This window comes from Pelophylax lessonae (assembly GCF_965119305.1).
Source record: "Pelophylax lessonae genome assembly, chromosome: 3".
In the NCBI taxonomy this organism is placed as follows: domain Eukaryota; kingdom Metazoa; phylum Chordata; class Amphibia; order Anura; family Ranidae; genus Pelophylax; species Pelophylax lessonae.
The window spans coordinates 543,956,838-543,977,222 of NC_138770.1; the positions used below are offsets into that span (position 1 = coordinate 543,956,838).

Below are 20,385 nucleotides of genomic sequence, written 5' to 3' on the forward strand. Positions count from 1 at the left end.
TCCGGTAAGTAAAAATATACATTACATGTGACCAGATAGGTTACAATTTTTTGGGTAGGTGGACATGTGTTTAGCTATGCAACAACACTAATACCAACACCCCCCCCCCCCCTCCCTCTCGCTCCTACCTTTCCTACCTCCATCAAGTGTCTCTTCACAACCTTTAATACTACTATGTACATTCGTATTTTTTATGTTTTTTTTTTTTCTTCTGCTTCTAGCCAAAGCGGACGGACGGCACCCTCTTGTGCTTTTGGTGAAGAAGGGGAGGAGGAGGACGGCCACACTCCAATATGCAGTCAGAGGCAGCGAGCCATTTGAGCAGCTGAAAATTGTGGATCGTAAGTAGAAAATAAAAATGTTAGAAATTTCTAATCTCTAATCACATTTTACAGAGCCCCCTTTACATCGGAGTCTCCAGACTTACTACACTGTAAGAGGGAAGTGTGAAGACTCTGATATAAGGAGAGTTTGGGAACCATTATTTGAGGGGGGAAGCTGGGGACTCTGGTGTAAAAGGGAACTCTGTGTTCCCCAAAGCTCCCCCATACATCTGAGCTTACAGAGACCCTCTTACACTTCCCTTCCTCAGTCCACCACAGTCAAGGGCACAACAAGTCCCACTGCAGAAGGCTACCTGCTTGGACTTGTAATCCTCTCTGTAGGGGAATGAGGAAATACTGCCTGCTATGCTAAGACTTGTAGTGCCCTCTGTTAGGGACTAAGGATTCCTCAGTCCTCAACATTCTAGGGCACTATAAGTCTCAGCATAGTGGGCTGTCATACCTCAGTCCCTCACAGCTCGGGTCAAAAACAACACAGTTAAACATCTAAAGGACAACTCCAAACAAAACTACCAATAATGGACAGAGTCCATATGCTCTATAATGTCAAAGACCCGCTACCACTCACCTTCCACCTCTGGTGCTGTCATTGTGTAGGGCAAAGGGCTCCATCTACACCATGTTTGGCTTTCATGTCAGATAGGCAGGACTTGCTCAGCTCCACTCTCTTCCTTGGCAATTGACTCTGGCGTCATTGTGGATCTTTCCTCCTCTAGAAAACCCCCAGGGGCCCTCTCCTTGTCCCCCAGCCACCCAGGGCCTTCTTCTCCTCCTCCTCCACCAACCATTTTCAGACTCTTCCAACTTCCCTGGGGCTACTCAACCACTTTGCATAGTGGACACAACAAATCTATGACCAGCCTGCAAAATATCAAGTCTGGGCCTGGTTACCTGTATGTTCCGGGTCCAGGGCGGAGCTCTCCTCCCAGAGCAACAACTGATGATAGCAGAGTGAGTTGACCGGCCAGTCACTTCCTACTGGTGCAGGTACACACCTACCGATTCCTCCACATCTTAGGATAACATGATCAGACGGCCAATCCCCAGGCAGAGAAGGAGGAGTAAGTGTCAGCGGACAACAGACACCTGGCAGACGCAGTGAAGGGACTGCAGCACACTGCTGCAACTTTTTGATCCGAGGATTGAAAGCAATCTTTTACTTGGGAGATTTCCCTGACTGCGCCCTTCGAAATGTTGGTGCTCCGCCACTGGCCGCAAGGCCCCTGTAGGTGCGAGGCCTTAGGCGCCCGCTTAATTTGCATGGTGCCCTCCTGTTTTAAAACATGGTCAATGCATCTCATTGGTGTAAGTGCACTTCTATGTTCTGAATTGTAGGGGCATTGAGTATGGTGCTAGCATGATGAGAGGTTACTGCCTATTTGTGTCCATAAATAATATATAATGTTTTTCTTTTATTTTAGAAACCAGTGATCAGGATGTTGCGGCTCAGCCTTCTCAGGCCCCCTGTAAGTAATGTGGATGTGCTGGTGTGTTGTGTATTAGGTCGAACTTGGAGGAATGATTGTTTGTTTTGTTTTCTTTTGTGGTTGATGTAACTTCAGCAAGAGAGGAGCCTCAGGCAGGGCCAAGTCGCCTGGATCCGGGCCAGGAACACATTGGTGCCCAAGAAGAGGCCAATTGGTCTCAAGCGGATGAGGACCTGGGCTCTCCTCAAATGGGAAGTAAGTATTCTACATGTGTTTGTGTGTTCAATGTGTCCTGGGAAATCTAAGGGCTGTAATATCTATATTTTGCCATTGGGGTTATGTAGCAGCTGACATTGAGGATGTTAGTTGTGGAGGACTGGGGAAGAGGGGCTGCTGCTTACCCAGTCCAAAGTAACTACTACCTTCAATGTTTCCCAACTACTTTCTGTGTGCCTTTATCAAATAGCTTTGGTTCAAGGATTGTATTTGTGTCTTTGTGTTTCTAGGAGATACAACGCCATCCCCCCATGAAGGGACACCATCCCCCCATGTAGGGTCTCCCCCATCCTCCCCCACTCCAGGCTCCCCTGAACTAGTCTGTAAGTACCTAAAATTAGATTCTCACATGAATTGTGTGTGCTAGGATGATGTGTATCTAGGATAATCTAAGTTGGAGTCTAAGCAAGTGTAGTTTTGCTATATGTGACAGGAAGGTTGGTCATGAAACACTCTTGCTTAACCTTCATGTTTGAAAGGTGGTTTTGGGGAGCTTTACAGGACATGTTATCTTTTGTAAGTTATCTCAAGCCACCCTATTCTAAATTGGTGTTAGTTTCTCTACATTGGAAATGGTGTGCTTTGTACTTGTAAATTTTTAGGGGACATTGTAATTTAATCATGTCCTGATTTAGTCAACACTGAAAATGTGTGTTTGTCAATCTTTCATAAATACTCTTCCTCGGTAATGTACCACATTCCAGTTCACAATTTGTGTTCTTTTTGTGCAGTTTCTCCAGAGCCAGCCACGCCATCCACTTCAGGGGCCCCAAAAAAACCTGATGATGGTAAGTTGTGTGCTTTTCCAGTAATGTGTCTACTTAGTAAGTGGAGAAATGCTAACTGTGTATGTCCCCGCTCAGGCTTCAAGTTGTTCTAAAGGCAGCGGGTTCTTTATGTGAATGCATTCTATGCATTAGTATTCCAAGTGATAGGTGTGCATATTCCCCCTAAGACTTACTGGGACCATTTTTTACGGTCCAAATTTTTGCACTAATACTTGTCTGGAACAGACTCCCCCTCCTCCTTAACTGAGGTGACAGCATGCCAATATTGCCTCCTGATGCTGTCACTCCTAATCATTGAGACCATTGGAAGGGAGGGGGGCAAGGCTGGCTCACAGCCTAGTGCCTGAACAGGCACAGGGTGCTTGGCTTCATCTCATGTGCCTCCATAGCAAGCTGCCTGCTGTGGGGTCAAACAACAGGAGGGAGGTGCCTAGAGGTGTGTACAGGGGCCATGTAAAAAGGAGGATTGTTATTTCTCTTGTCCCCAAAAACCTAGAGAGTGTAAGTCTAACCTGATTAGTTTTCCGCAGCCCTCCCAAAATGATATGTTTCCAACACTTAGAACAGGCAGGGCTGAGGCACCAAAAACATCAGAAAAACACAATCAGCACAAAAGCAGGGAGTACGTATCCTTAACGCTACAAGCTTCACCCAGAAGAATGACGCTTGCACTGTACAAATCTGCATCACCACCATATCAATGTCTAAATAAAACTTTCAGGGAAATGTGGAGGGGTAATGAGTGGGTGTTAGAGCGTTTTCATGACTGCGTAACCTACAGTTAGCGTGAGTCCATTTGTTGATAAACTTTTTCTTCTCTCTTAACACAGCTGGGATGGCGGAAAGGAGATCAGGGGAGCAGACACATCTGCTCCGTCCAGAACTGGCCCTCAAAATTCCTAAGGGTGAGTCTCTACTATGTGTCAGGTTCAATCTATAGACAGTAAGAGTGAGAGAGAACGCTCCACAGATTCCAATGGTGATAGAGATAAATGTGTGCACATGTATCGTGTTGACCAATTGAACCCAAAACACCTTACATTCTTCAAAATGATTGCTTGTGTTTACATGCAGAAAAGCATTTTACTTAGCTTTGGTGGAACTGCTACTAACATTCCAAGCCATCTTATGTAACCTTTTGAACAATTTGCTGTGAAAGTTTGAGTTTAAGGTTTACAACAGCAATTTAGCATATTTGCTTCAGAGTGTTGATAAAAGCCAACCAATAGACTCCTAAGCATATTTGTTGAGGCACATTAATTACAATCCTTGTTTGGATCATTTTGCCTAAAACTAATTGTCATGTTTTTTTCTACCCAGGGCACACCCACCTCACCTACGAGGTCCTCCTGGATTATATGAGGTGGTACGGAGACCGAATTCTATATTTGGAACACCTTTGTGGCGTGGATCCAGACCCTAAGGAGCCATTCGTTAGGAATGTCACACCTTTAAAAAGATCCTAGTATTTTTTTTTTGTGGTTTGTTTACTTATGTTGCACGTTGCAACACAAAGAAATGTCACATTTGTAATTGTTGCCCATTATAAACAAAAATCTAACCAAAAAATCAAAAACAGTTTAAAAAAAAACCCTTTTTTTGGGACCCAAAAAAAAACAAAAAAAGCCTTGTTTTTGGCAACCAAAAAAAATATAAAAATTTATAAAAAACCCTTTTTTTGGGGACCCAAAAAAAAAAAAAAAAAAAAAAAGCCTTGTTTTTGGCAACCAAAAAAAATATAAAAATTTAAAAAAAACCCTTTTTTTGGGACCCAAAAAAAAAAAAAAAAAAAAAAGCCTTGTTTTTGGCAACCAAAAAAAATATAAAAATTTAAAAAAAAACCCTTTTTTTGGGACCCAAAAAAAAAAAAAAAACAAAAAAAGCCTTGTTTTTGGCAACCAAAAAAAATATAAAAATTTATAAAAAACCCTTTTTTTGGGGACCCAAAAAAAAAAAAAAAAAAAAAAAAGCCTTGTTTTTGGCAACCAAAAAAAATATAAAAATTTATAAAAAACCCTTTTTTTGGGGACCCAAAAAAAAAAAAAAACAAAAAAAGCCTTGTTTTTGGCAACCAAAAAAAAAATGTTTACAAAAAAGCCTTGTTGTTTTTATGGCAACCGACAAAACCACAAATGTTTACAAAAAAGCCTTGTTGTTTTTATGGCAACCGACAAAACCAAAAATGTTTACAAATAAGCCTTGTTGTTTTTATGGCAACCGACAAAACCACAAATGTTTACAAAAAAGCCTTGTTGTTTTTATGGCAACCGACAAAACCAAAAATGTTTACAAATAAGCCTTGTTGTTTTTATGGCAACCGACAAAACCACAAATGTTTACAAAAAAGCCTTGTTGTTTTTATGGCAACCGACAAAACCACAAATGTTTACAAAAAAGCCTTGTTGTTTTTATGGCAACCGACAAAACCACAAATGTTTACAAAAAAGCCTTGTTGTTTTTATGGCAACCGACAAAACCACAAATGTTTACAAAAAAGCCTTGTTGTTTTTATGGCAACCGACAAAACCAAAAATGTTTACAAATAAGCCTTGTTGTTTTTATGGCAACCGACAAAACCACAAATGTTTACAAAAAAGCCTTGTTGTTTTTATGGCAACCGACAAAACCACAAATGTTTACAAAAAAGCCTTGTTGTTTTTATGGCAACGGACAAAACCACAAATGTTTACAAAAAAGCCTTGTTGTTTTTATGGCAACGGACAAAACCAAAAATGTTTACAAAAAAGCCTTGTTGTTTTTATGGCAACGGACAAAACCAAAAATGTTTACAAAAAAGCCTTGTTGTTTTTATGGCAACCGACAAAACCACAAATGTTTACAAAAAAGCCTTGTTGTTTTTATGGCAACGGACAAAACCACAAATGTTTACAAAAAAGCCTTGTTGTTTTTATGGCAACCGACAAAACCAAAAATGTTTACAAATAAGCCTTGTTGTTTTTATGGCAACCGACAAAACCAAAAATGTTTACAAATAAGCCTTGTTGTTTTTATGGCAACCGACAAAACCAAAAATGTTTACAAAAAAGCCTTGTTGTTTTTATGGCAACGGACAAAACCACAAATGTTTACAAATAAGCCTTGTTGTTTTTATGGCAACCGACAAAACCAAAAATGTTTACAAAAAAGAATTGTTTTTGTGAAAACCTTCCAAAAAATGATGTCAAAACATAAAAAATGTTTAAAATGTTTATCTAAATTAAATTTAAGTATGTTGCTCTTTGCAACACAAATGTTACATTGGCAATTTAGTTCATTCTATTATATATTGTAATATATTTATTGTACGCTACAGTTGGTAGACACCCACATGTGTTATTAAAACATTTATTTTATTACCCAAGTTTTCTTTTTGGTGTACACATCGAATGTCTTTTGTGTTGTATTTGTTTACTTGAGTGGTGTGGTCTGTAATTGTTAGTATGTTGGCTTTGGTTTATGTTAGCCTTGAGACTTGTTTTGAAGCTACATTTGAAGGGAGACCTTTTCTTGGGTCGTTATGTGAACATTGAGTTATCTAAATTTACATGAAATCATATGTTTGGAGATCGAGAAGCACGTGTGTATAAATGCCTACATTAACCAGGGCCATTACTTGGCCACCAACACTCCTAAAAAACCAAAGAGCAAACACAAACTAATCATTTTGCATAAAATTTTATTTCATCCCCAAAAAAAGCACTATAATAAATCATATTGTGCCACCCTCAAATTTAAAAAAAAAATGGCCCCACAAATTGGCCAATGTAACAATCATTAACAAAACCAAAAAAAAAAAAAAAAAAGAAATTAAGTTGGTGGTGGTGGTGGTGACTGAAGCAGTGTGGTGAGCAATGGAAAGGTTCCTGCCATCAAATGGTGGGCCAATAGTCCCATCTGCTCTGGGGTTAGCCTTAGAGTTCTGGTAAAGTGGCCCATTAGAATCAGATCTTGTGTCTGAGGCTGCTGCTGATGCAGGGTGTTGAACCCTGGAAATGTCCCAGACTGAAGATCTTGTGCCAATAGTCCCATCTGCTCTGTGCTCAGCCTAAGAATTTGGGTAACGTGTGCCATGACCATGAGATGGGATCGTTGCTGCTCCAAGGCTATTTGATGCTGCTGGTGGTGCAAGGGTTGTGAAGATGTGTGGGGAGTGGTGGTTGATTGGTTGTTGTGGTCCACGGTGCGGGGGCAAACGACATGTCGCATTGGTGACAAAAAAGAAGAACGGCCTGGGGAGGAGTGAAGTGATAAAGGTGTGGAGGGAATGTAGTCAGGTGGAAGGGGTACTGTGGAACCAGTGCGCATTGAGGTTGTGCAGGAGGATTGCTCATTGAGGGGTGTGGGAGTCCGAACGGAGTGTGAAGTGCTAGGAGTGGCTACAGGAGGAATTGTCCCATCCCCAGCTGCCTGACAAGTGGCCAACACTGGCATTACCCTCCCACTACCACAACCTGCAGTGGCAGGTGAGTGAGATGTTTGGGAGGGCTCTGCCAATGGGGCATCTTCAGATCCAAACAGGCATTGGCGTGTGGCCAGCACCTGAGTGTCAACACTTTGCCGATCCCGTTGATGCTGGTCTGCTAAACTTACCAAGCTGTTACGCATATCCTGTTGAACCTGTAACATATCCTGGTGAACCTGTACCATTGTTGCTACAAATTCCTGTATGAGCCCGAGCAGACGTACTGCCTCAGTAGATTGCTGAGTACGCCTCCTTAACTCATTTTGGACCTGATACTCATCAAGCAGCCTCTCGGCTACATCCAGCATAGATGGACGAAGTTGGGTAGGTGACAATCCCTCTGCATCTAAGGCTACCTGAAAGCAGAAGAAATAGACCAAATCATTATCAAACATCATGACTAAATATTTCAGATTAGTTTGACAACTTAACACCCCAAGCAGAACGTTGAAAAGTTTGATGTGCTTCTAATGAGTACTTGTTCATTGTAAGATTATCCAAGCTAGCAACACTTCTGATAATGGGTACATATTATATTGGTAGGACTAATATGACAAAGGCAAAAAAGATTCAACATGAAGGTGTTCCCAATTAACCCTGGTGTGGTAGGTTGTTTATGCTTTTGGTAAATCTGTTACTACACCAATGACTTTATACATCTACGTATGTTGTCTAAAATCTTGCCATCAATCGGCTAGAGGACAACCCAACCAAACGATACCCATGAATTTGGACCTGGAAAATCAAATACGGGCCGGACTTTAAAGATCCTGGATGTTTTTGGAACATTAGTGGCACACCAAATTATAACATAATTCCCTGATGTTCAAGATAGAACTCTTGTTGTGCTGGTGCATCGTCAGAATGTCATAGCACTAATTTAACACACACAATGTAAGCCACATCTAGTCCAAAATCAATGCTACCATTGAAATGTTACATGTGCACCTTGTTCCCTTATATCACATACCACAGCACTGGATGCAGAATCGTCGCCAGCTCCTGATCCAACTCCAGCTGCAACGTCAAGAGGGGCCTGATGTTCTTTTAAAAACAAAAAAAAAAAACATGTTTAGTACATAACCTTAGTCAGTAATGATTATGGCCAGATTGCCCTCCTAGCTTCATGAATGAAGCATTGAGGCCAAACATTCAAAAGTGCTTTCCTGGGCTCATAGGACACTTGCTAAACCCTCCCAAAGGTTAAGAAGGCTTGGTCTGCCTACTAATGACGGCACCCATTAATGCTGTCAACTGTGTTTTGCAGGGTAAACATCTAAAAGGCAACACTCTTTCCTAAGAAAAAACATGTGTGTTAATGGGGTTAATAAGATTCAAAAAAACATTATTTGACTAGACATACCAACACCTTCCTCCAGGCCTAGCTGCACTGGGTGTGTTCCCTGCTGCGGATCTTCTGTAAAGGACATAGCAATATGAGCTATCTTGGCCAAAAAAAAACATCTACATTGTTTGGCAAAGTATGATATTGGACCTACCAGGAGGAGGGTCAGCACTGATGTCAACACCTGTGAGTCCGTCTGGTTCGCCAAGCTGCATGGGCTGTGGAGGGGCTGAGATCCGTGCTACAGATGAACAAATTGCAGGTTGGGGAAAACAAAAAAAGGACAATTGGAAGGGCAAGTATCACATTCTCTTAATGTCACACATAGGATAGTAGTTAATCTTTTCCAAACAACTCACACAATTGACATCCAAGATAATATCCTACCTCGGTGCAAAGCATCCGAATCTAAGTCCTCTCTGGGAAAGATGGTATCGGGTCCTATGATGTTCAAGAAAGGTAATTGATAATCCCAGAGAGAACTTCGTGCACGTTCATCCAGCCGACCTTGACGGTCATAAAGACCCTCCGCAGCCCATGCAATTAGCTTCTTCCGAACGGACCCACAGATGTCGTTGACCTTCTTCCGCACACTGTCACGGTGGCGAGGTGCTTCACCCAGTGCATTTACAGCATCCCGGATTTCATCCCACAATCTGTTCTTCTCTGTTACTGAGTAAGACGCGGCCCTGGTCCCATGTATCGCCTGATATCTGGCCATATAGGCGTGGACCAGGGCACAGCACTGATTGTGGGTGAAACGGGGAAGCCGGGTTAATGTGGACAAGCTGACTCTGGTGGACGGACCCGCTCCAGGACTACTGTCAGAAGAGCCAGCTTGTCCACTTGGTGTGTTAACACCTCCCCCGGCTTCCTCCTCCGGGATGGGGATGGTGGACTCCCTCATGGATACAGCTGGAGCCTCCCTCACACCAGAGCCAGACGATCTGCCCACCCTGCCCCCCCTGCCCCCCCTGGCCCCCCTGGCCCCCCTGGCCCCCCTGGCCCTTCTCATCCTTCCAGTGGGTGGGGCCATGGGAGCACGAGGTGGGCAGAGAATCTGGCTGTCCAGCAGCAGCAAAGAGCCCCAAACTCCTAAATCTGAAATGACAAAAGAGAAAACAGAAAAAACAGGATTTGCAGATTGCTCTTCATATACAGTATAATTAGTGAACAGTTACAGAACACACTTACCTAATGGCACAAACAGACTTGGTCGTGGTGGTGGTGGTAGTAGTGGGCAAAGAGCAGAAGAGGCTGCAAAGAAAAGGAAAAAAAAAAAACACATAAGAAAACGCATATGGGTACAAATCACACGAGGCCCTCCAAACACTTACCTAATGGCACAAACACAGTAGTGGTGGTGGTGGTGGTGGTGGTGTTAAAGAGCAGAAGAGGCTGCAAAGAAATGTAAAAAAAAAACACATAAGAAAACGCATAGGGGTACAAATCACACGAGGCCCTCCAAACACTTACCTAATGGCACAAACACAGTAGTGGTGGTGGTGGTGGTGGTGTAATCCTTTATAGGCAAAAGGAGGCTGCAAACATTAAACATACATGAGAAATCGCATGACCTACATACGTGCACATAATAAATTACAGTTATCAGGAAAGCAAAAATGGTGTCTTTGGAAGCTGGGAAGGTAAGGGGGCAGGTTTAGATGCCAAATCTAGACTGCACACCTTTAACAAACATGAGAAAACACATGTCCAAACCACATGCACATGGGGCCAACTGCCAATGATTAAAAGACACTTGAGGGGTTCCCAAGCTATTGTGGGTTGGAGGGGATTCACCATAGACAACTTAAGCACACCCAAGATAAGTACAAATTGTCTCCTTCCTTTTTTTTGGGAGAGAGAGATACAATTGTCTTACCTCCAGATAATGTAGGTTGTGGGTCACAGGGTCTTGCTAGCACATAAGAAACATCGATCTATAACATCCAGCAGCCATATTGGCCATGTGCTCCTTTTATAGCTGGCTCACAGGTGTGATAATTAGCGGCCGTTTCTATATATATCTGCGCATTCGCGAATTTGCGCGTTCAAAATGGAGGACGATATCCCAGACGCATTAGATGGTGCAATGCTGGCATTTATTGGTGCCTTGTTTGAGGAGGCCCTGGCACAGGAGGCAGCAGAAGGTGGGGAAGCTGCAGCAGCAGCAGCACCTCCAGCAGCAGCACCTCCAGTCCGTGTGCCCTTACCTCGCCAGCCACGCATTTTTGCTCCAAGGATCTATTTGGACAAGCTGCGGGATTCTGATGTCAGGAGGAAGTTCCGGCTCGAGCGAGGAACTATTCTACACCTCTACCAGCTCATAGCAGAGAAAATTGACCCGGACACACAGCGCGGCCATGCGGTGCCCGGCATGGCCAGATTGCTGGCCACTTTGTATATTTTAGGGCGTGGCAGCTTCCAAGCCACTTCGGGAAGTATCATGGGCATTAGCCAGCCCACAGTTTCAAGGGTGTTCATGTTGGTCATTAATGCCATAGTGGATATAGTGCCCAATTTTATCCACTGGCCACAGAATGAAAATGAGTGGAATGAAGTCAAGTTGGGTTTCTACCGGCGGGCACACATGCCGCAAATCCTAGGGGCAATCGATGGCACCCACATAGCCATTAGGCCCCCAAGGAGCCACGAAAGTGAATACCGGAACCGCAAGCAGTACCACTCTGTGAACGTCCAATTAGTGTGTGACGCCAAACAGCGCATCATGAGTGTCAACACTGGTCACCCAGGGTCGTGCCATAATTCCAGTATGTTAAGAACAAGTACTCTGTACGAGGTGTTTGAAAGTGGACAAATGCCCGAAGGGTGGCTTATTGGTAAAGTATTTTGTCTTAACAACATAAACTGTAAGATTACATAGACATAGGAATAAGCTACATCGGTGTACACCCTGATTTAAGCAAAGCCTACCTAAAATGGATGTGTTATTAGTTGTCAGGCTGTTCACACACAACCAGATCAGCAGCTTAGCAGCTCACAAAAGAAAGATTTGCAAAGTTGTCTTTGAGTCCAATGAAGGTGGTTAACCAATGTGTAAATGGTGTCCTCTAGCCACCCAAAGAAAACCTACAAATGATTCCAATGGTATTGCCATATCCCCAAAGTACTTTGCATAAGTGAGTCAATATTGGTTTCCTCACTCTAGTTGCAGATATATTCCAGAAGTAAGACCTAGGCTAATGTAATAGGAACAGAATAGGGGCCAAGTTGTAACTTGCAAGAGAAACCCACCACTTTGTGTGTCCTTTTTCCCATTTGTATTAGTGATTTAGGCAGTTAGACAGAGTTGAGATGTTTCATATGATTTTTTGCAAACAGACGAGCAGGTTGTTTAGTAAAATGCCTAATTGTCTCCCATTTTGAGGAGTCATCTAAAGTCACATGATATGAATAACTAATGTATATTTTTCTTATTTTTCAGGGGATGCTGGTTACCCGCAGCTGACGTGGCTGATGGCTCCAATCAGGTACCCCCAGGGCCCAGCAGAGAGGAATTACAACAGGGCCTTGCGGAGAAGCCGGAGTATCATTGAGTTGACCATAGGTCTTCTCAAGTCCCGGTTTCTCTGCTTGGCCCGGCCTGGGGGTGAACTCCTGTACTCTCCTACAAAGGCTTCCAAGATCATCCTGGCGTGCTGCGTGTTGCACAACATGTGCGTTGCCCGGGATGATTCTTGGGAGCTGACGGAGGAGAGGGAGCCAGAGGTCCGTCAGCCGGCGGCCCCCAGGCGGCGGAGCACCGCTGCCGGTATGGCCACCCGGAATACCCTGGTTGCTAGCCACTTTACATGTAAGTACTGTAACCGGTCAAGATAGGGCATGTGTATTAATTAGCTAGTTAGCAGAGGTGCCACTCACAGGGAGACAGAGGGTGATTATCATCTGCCAATGACACTTGCCATTGTAGATAAAGTGTAGTCAACATTGGTAAAATTGTGTTACTTGAGCAAAAACATGCACCTCTAACCATAAACATGTTGGTATTGTGAATAGTGTAAAGGGCTGAGAAGAGCTGGCAGGTGTTTATTTGTGTCTATGCCACCTGTGTAGTTATTGATAACATGAACGGCTGCTTGGTATCTTATGGTGTTGTAATTTTCCAGAACATCAACATCTTGGAATCATGGCACGTACCATGGGAAGCCTGTGGTGATGGGCTGTCTGGCGTCACAGGTGTGTATTCAAATGTTTACATTAATGATTTCTGGTTTGTGTAAGTTGGCATAAAATGTGTTATTTCACTCGTGATGTCGAAATTAAATGAAGTTCAGAATGAAGCAAACAGGCATTAAGATGTGATTTTCATAATGAAATGTCTTATCCTTTGTTTTATTTTTCCAGGAGTGGTACTGCTTGCGGGTGTAGGTGGTAGAAACCCACCTTGATGGACTCCACTCATTTTCTTTTGTGGTCAGTGGATATTTGGTAAGGCACATGGCCAATGACCAACATGAACACCCTGGAACTTCGAAAGTGGCTTGGAAGCTGCCCAGCAACCTTGCCATGCCTGTCCCCTATGAGCTGGTAGAGGTGCAGAATGGATTCTGAACTCTGCCGGAAGTTGTGGAAGACATCAGAATCCCGTAGCCATGGAGCAAAGATCGTGGTCTGGCGCTGTAAAGGCACACGGACTGGAGAGTGACAATATTCTTTTGCTGCATCCCTCCTTCTGCTGTCATTCTCAAATAAATAAATACATTAGAATTGAACATGTGTTTTTTTGTTTTGTGTGGGTGCCTACAGACAAAAGGGCCATCCACACTGTAAGATTTAGAGAAGACTTTATCCTTCCGATTGACATTTTCTATGTAGTGCAAGGGCCTGCCTGATTGCATCCAAATTGAAAGTGTTGAGGTTTGAGCTTCTATTATATGGTTTGGTTAAGTCTACAGGAAAAAGTCTAGACAAATTGTTAGTGTATGGCCCATTAAGCTGCCAAGGCCGGAGTTTTGCACTTTGCATGCTGCTTGTACTGGTGATGTGAGGGGTTGTAATGTAGAGTAGGGATGTATCAGTGTTGTGTTGAGGTGTGAGGCAAATGTAGTGTTGGACTATGAGGGCCTGTGTTGTTGAAATATGGAGAGAGTCCAATATCAGACACCTATGTTTATTGGTCAAGAAATTGTAAGAACCATGGTAAATATGTAAAGAATTGCATCTCGATAAAACTAGGACCACACTCATAAAATCAAAATTGTGTTGTTTCCATTGATGTGCTTGAAATTTGGGTAGGACACCCCCCTCCCCCCCCAAATTCAAGATAGTTTAAAAAAACTGTTTAAAAAAATGAGAGTGAAAAGAGATCCCAAGTGTAGTGATGTGATTTGAACCCATGACGTTGTGAACTGCAGTGAAGTTGCAAAGCACTTAGCTATTGTGCAGAATAAAGCTGTATGGTGGAAAAAATGGAGTGTGTTAAGGCTAAAAAGCACATATAGCTAAAGAACTAAACATTGTATGGAATGTGGGAAGAAGACCATGGTAAAATTGTGAGGTTTCATCTTGCCCTGAAGTAGGGTAGGGGTTTGGTCACTTGCCTTTGGTACTTTCCTTCATAAGATCGATTCGACACACAGACAAGATCAAAAAAACACTTAAAATGGTGTAAGCTTGCAAGCGCTTCTGAGTGTAACATTATTTAGCAATATATATGATGTAATCCGTTCCATTTTAGCAATATAAACAAAAAAAGAAAATAAAAAAACTAGGTGGAGATGGTAAGCCTCGAACCTACAGCAGAGGGAGATGAATTACAGACATGTGATGTGTGCACTAATCCACTAGCCCACATCGCTATGTGAAACTGCTATAAGCAGGAAGACATAAGTTTGCGAATTGGCGAAGCCGCGATCGTAAGTGAATCCCGCTGACGGCGGAATTCATTATTGCTGTTTTACTCGCCAATTCGCCGCAGCGCCAGTTAATTGATTTGAACGCGGCGAAACTGAAACACGTCATAGATGTTTGAAGCTGCAGTTTCTTTAAATCCGGCCCTGAGTAACCACTACAGCTCTCCCACCTATTAACTCACAAACTTAAAAAATGTTTTACATTTCTTCTATTGGCCATCTTATTTGGCAATAACTTTATCATTACTCACGCTACTGAAGTAATTGCATTTAAGTATCAACTTGCAAAAATGATTATTTATTCTGTATTTTATAAAAACATAGACATTTTTTTTCACCCTATTGACTTGTGGTATTGCATTTTATTCTGCAATTTGCCTATTTTAAAATTATTCTTCTGGGACAAAGCATAGTATGTCACAAAATCAAACAAAAAAATAAGAACAAAAATTAAAATATTTACAATAAAAGGTAAAAAGAAAAAATAGCAAGGGAAGAAGGGAAGAAAGGGGTTGATTAGACCAAATTATGGAAAACAAAGGGTGAATAGGTGATTAAATAAAACATTTTTTAACCTTGAAAATGTGTGTGTGGAGGGGGGGGGGGGTGTCCAGATTAGGCCAATGTAAGCATGCATTTCTCATACCTGAGGGGCAAACCAGAGAAGCTGACAATCACTGTGGTAGCTTCACTCATTGGGCACCAGCACCATTCACAGAGTGCCTTGTATTTTTTTTTTTAATGAATACAAGCCATTCTCTAATTGGACATGGTGGAGATTGTAACATCACCGGCCTCATCGCTACCTCATCCAATCAGAGACAGAAAAATAACAGCTATCACTATAGTAGCGCCGACTACTACAATGATTGTCAGCTTCCCCAGTGGCCCCTCAGGTATTAGATATACACACTTGGACCAAAGTAAGGCTGCAGCAAAGATCATACCTGGGTTTCAGCTTTACTAAGGTAGAGGAACTCAGTGCCAGCAAGGATGAGTCCATTTTGCATCAGTTGCCTATGGATGGCGACTCGTTTTAGCCCAATATTGATCCACTATTGGATATGGGTAGCTGTGGCTTACTCCCTTTTTTTTATATTTTTTTATATACATTTTACTGTAATTATGTTATCACATTAATATTACAGTATGTCATTTTACTGTTATTCTCTACATACCTGATCCCAACATTTTCAGAGATGACCTATTATATTTCTTCACCCACTCATCTCCATATTTCAGCAGCAGACGTATTGCTGTTGGTGCCGCATAAAACTGATTAATCTTCAACCTTTCCACCACTTCCCAGTACCGCCCTAAACAAAAACAATCACACGACTTATATAACACACTCGTTAAATTGCAACACTCGTGACAACATGGCTTCTATAGTAAAGAGATAAAGAGTAAAGAGTTTTAAAAAAAGGGTAATCATAAAAGATCACATGACTAGTTGTTATATCACTGGTGTATTTTCAAAACATACAGTGAATTCTGGCATTTAAAGAATTCCTGGATCCACTCATTCGCAGGAGTCCTTTAAAATGTGAACTGCATAGTAAATATTTCTATTCTCTTAAAGAAGAGTCAATAATAATCACATGCGTGAGAAAAAAATCCATGTGACACTAGAGAGATGAAGATATACAGTATAAATGAAGATATACAGTATAAATGCACTTTCACAAAAACAATTCCATTTGCACTTGTCCCAACAGCCCCTAAAGCTGGCCATACACTATGAAATCATTTTGTACAAAACTATGTAACGTAAGGGCAAACCTAAACAATCTATTCAATTTGTATTCAATCAGGCATGCCCTTGCTCTAGGTAGTTGTTGGTAGAGCTAAAGAAAGTTGTACAGTCAGAATGTATAATGTATGGTCAGCTTAAAAAAGCTAATATATAAGGGTTTCCCCTACTGAAGATATTTCCCGTTTCCAGCAATACTGCCTGCAGCCTCCTGACTCTGGGCCACCAGTGTCTTCCAGAGTCAGGAGGCTGCAGGCAGTCACAAGACTGCCAGCTTCAGGCACATTGCCACCAAACCGCCCAGCAGTTTAGGGACAACCCACATTTTGGAATTTTCTTCAACTTTCACTATAAATAATAATGCTACAAATAGAGAGGTTGAATCTCCCTAACAGTTGTTCTAATCCATCTCCACTTTGACCAAAAAAAAAAAAGCTTTGACTGTAGTTCTACTGGATGAGGATTACCCCATACTGTTTTGTCTTTTCTTCCATGTTGAGTGGCCCCCGTCAGCTCATAGAGATCCACAGAGACCTGGGACCAGAGACCTATAGCAACATTTACGATGGTGGTATGCCGAACAGTGTTTTCCCGAAGAGTTGAGTTTTCGTTGGAGGAGGACATTGAGATATTTCTATTCAGTGATTCTAGGCCAACTGCAAAGTTGGTCATTCTGATCTGGTAAGTTGTTGAGGGTGGAGGAAGCTAAAGTGTTCCAAGGGAAGCGCAGAGTCATGATGTACAATATTTCATATGGCTTGTGACAATAAGGGCTTTAGGAAGCTAAATGTCATCTGTTTAGGGCAGCCTTTTTCAACCAAGGTGCCGTGGCAGTCTGGGGTGCCTCTGGGTTTTTCATTGGTTCCTTGGCAAAAGGCCTAAAAATTACCTCAAATTGCCCAAAAAATGTCAGTGAGTGAATCAGCCTGGCCTTTTTGTTACACAAAGTCACAGTTTTTTTATTTAGCAGCATTACAACCTTGGGCACTGTGCCATTGGCACCCGGACAAGCAATAACATCATCAGTTGATAAGGATGATGTTGAGTGCCTGCACAGCATCCTTGTTTGCCCCTTCTCCTGCCTCTCTCTGTCTTCATTGGGGTCATATTAGCTGAAAGAGGGAGAGAAACTGAGGGAGAACCAGTTTGCAAAGGCAACTATTTTTGGGAGTCCTAAGTGTGTGGATGCTGCTGCAATATGTAAAACGGTTTGTTTAGTTTTTTACATTTAGAATAGAGTGCTTCAAGATTGTGCATAATTTTAAGGGTGCCCTGACTGAAAAAAAAAAGTTGAGAAACACTGGTTAAGGGTTTAGATCTATTAATTGCATAGCAGGTTTTCTTCCTCTAAACACCGTCTGATGTAGTGGTGGCCTAGAAAAACCTATTTATAGCAAAGGTGTATGCTAACTTACGGTGAAGCCGTTCTGTAGGAAACAGGATTCTCTTTAGTAAAGAGGGACAAGCACACATGTATAATGTTTTCATATCATGATTGTCTACCAAAATAGAAGTAACAGATGATATGGAGGTTGATGATACTTCTAAAGTCACTTTAGCTGAAGAAATATGCATCTTACACAGTAGATTGGTAAAGTGTACCAATATGTAATTCCAATTAATGATAATTCTTAGAGTGGTCCTGACAGCACAAAGTCATACCTGTAATAAAAGAGATAATACTTATCTTTCTGGTGGCCCAGAAACACTTCCAGGTGAGTGGAATACCTTCTCCGCACTGTGGTTCCTCTAGCTAGTATGTCACAACAGGGCATACGAACAGGCAGGAGAACCCATTGTGTGCAGTGGGGAGAACAGGTATTCAACCCATCCAGCTGGTGTAATAACTGCAGCAGTTGACAAGCAGTGGAGAAATAAACGGAAGGCTGGAAATGTAACTATAGTGATTTTTTTACTACATGTATGTAATTCTTTACAAGTGATTCTTTGATGACAGGATCGCCTTAAGGAAAACTTTGTTCTTGATACAGTAATCCAAGCCAGTTATAAGTAGCAGAACACATGGATCTTATCACCATTTGTGGTATGCTTGTATGTTACGTTTATTCATTGCTTTGTGAATGCAGTACAGCTGCAAGTATGTTATTGAAGTCTACTAAGCCAAACATAGTTGACAATAGGAGCATTCAATAGAAGATGAATGGAGACAAAAAGTAGTCTATTTGGTGCGTTCTCCTTTTTTAAGCATCACTATGTGAATTGAAGGCTGCATTCATCATGTTTTGCTTTGTAATCTGAACCGTATCCTCAAAACCGATTTGACATACCTAGGAAAAAATAAACACCTACTGTACATGTACAAACATCAAGGGCCTTATGAACTATAGTGTAAACTGGGTGAAACTGAGAGCTCCTAATTTCACTTAAAAAATCCAATACAGTTAAAAGAAAGCTTTGTTTATTTATTTCTTTTAATTCCTTTGCTTATGATCAGTAGGGATGATCGAAGGGTTCGGGTCAACCATCGGTTCGACCCGAACATTGACTGTTTGAAATTCGGCCAAATTCCGAACTTTTTGCGGAAAAAGTTCGGAATTCGGCAACCAGAACCGACCAAAATGTAATGGGACAGGAACTGGGCTTTAAGATCCCGTGATTGGACCCGAAACATTAGTAAAAGCCAATTGAGGGGGCAGGAGGATGCTAGGAATGTGATTGGAGTGACTAGGGGGTCCAGAGGCCAATCAGTAGTGAATACGCCCCCCCCAGTATATAACATAGCCCGCCAAATCTCTAGCACTGTAATACAGGGGCTGTGGAAGAGAGTGGAAGCAGTTCTGTTACTCCTGCTTCAAAAGTGTAATTTAGCAATTATTAGTGTGAGGAAAGGGCTATCTAGTGTAGTTAGGGTACTATATACCACTATAGTTAGATTCAATAATCTAGTTTCTGTAGGGAAAGTGTTAAGTGTCAGGGTGACCGTAGTGTAGTGTAGGGTGAACTGACTCTGACTGCTATGGCAGGGTGACCAAACTCTTCCATGTCAGGGTGACCGCTATAGAAAAAAGATCGTTTGTCTTAGAATTGCAGTAGAGCAGGGATAGGGCTCCGCTACTTTCACACCTGGGCGTTTTTGTTGCAGGCATTTATTGGGCTTTTTTGTGGACGTCTTTGGAGGCAGGCATGACATCTGAACTTCTGTGTAGGGTTATATATATACACACACACACATATATGTATATATACACATACACACATATAGGTGTGAAAGTAGCGGAACCCTATGCCTGCGCTAATGAAATTATTTGCAGGGATGTGGCTCCGCTCCTATCACACCTATATGTGTGTATGTGTATATATACATATGTGTGTGTATGTGTATATATACCCCTATACAGAAGTTCACATGTTATGCCTGCCTCCAAAGATGCCCAAAAAATGCCCCAAAAAAACGCCTGCAACAACACACCTGGGCGTTTTTGTTGCAGGCGTTTTTTTGGGCATTTTTTGGGCGTCTTTGGAGGCAGGCATAACATCTGAACTTCTGTATAGGGGTACATATACACACACACATATATGTATATATACACATACACACATATAGGTGTGAAAGTAGCAGAACCCTATGCCTGCGCTAATGAAATTATTTGCAGGGATGTGGCTCCGCTCCTATCACACCTATATGTGTGTATGTGTATAGAAGCGGAGCCACATCCCTGCAAATAATTTCATTAGCGCAGGCATAGGGTTCCGCTACTTTCACACCTATATGTGTGTATGTCTATATATACATATATGTGTGTGTATATATACCCCTACACAGAAGTTCAGATGTCATGCCTGCCTCCAAAGACGTCCACAAAAAAGCCCAATAAACGCCTGCAACAAAAACGGCCAGGTGTGAAAATAGCGGAGCCCTATACCTGCTTTAATGCAATTCTAAGACAAACAATCTTTTTTTTTTCTGGTTCTGCACATGCTACAGAGCTGAAACTTCACAGGTACACTTTTTAGACCCCCCCAGACACTAAATCCAAAGAAATCAAATTTTTTTTTTTCAATAATTTTTTCAATAATTGGCTCTCTATCAAAAACGACAATTTTTGAGAACTTTTTTTTGTGTGATTAATAGTCCCTGGGGCATGACCCAGAACCC

General features: G+C 42.1%; 1 protein-coding gene across 1 annotated transcript in view; it reads right to left on the reverse strand.

Moving 5' to 3' along the window:
* The window catches only part of ACSS1 (acyl-CoA synthetase short chain family member 1), a 243,539-nt gene that overhangs the window by 96,495 nt on the left and 126,659 nt on the right, over window positions 1–20,385 (reverse strand). Inside the window, exon 7 of the mRNA XM_082252543.1 lies at window positions 15,694–15,831. Coding sequence (XP_082108669.1) covers window positions 15,694–15,831 — 138 coding nt within the window. The remainder of the gene's footprint in view (window positions 1–15,693; window positions 15,832–20,385) is intronic.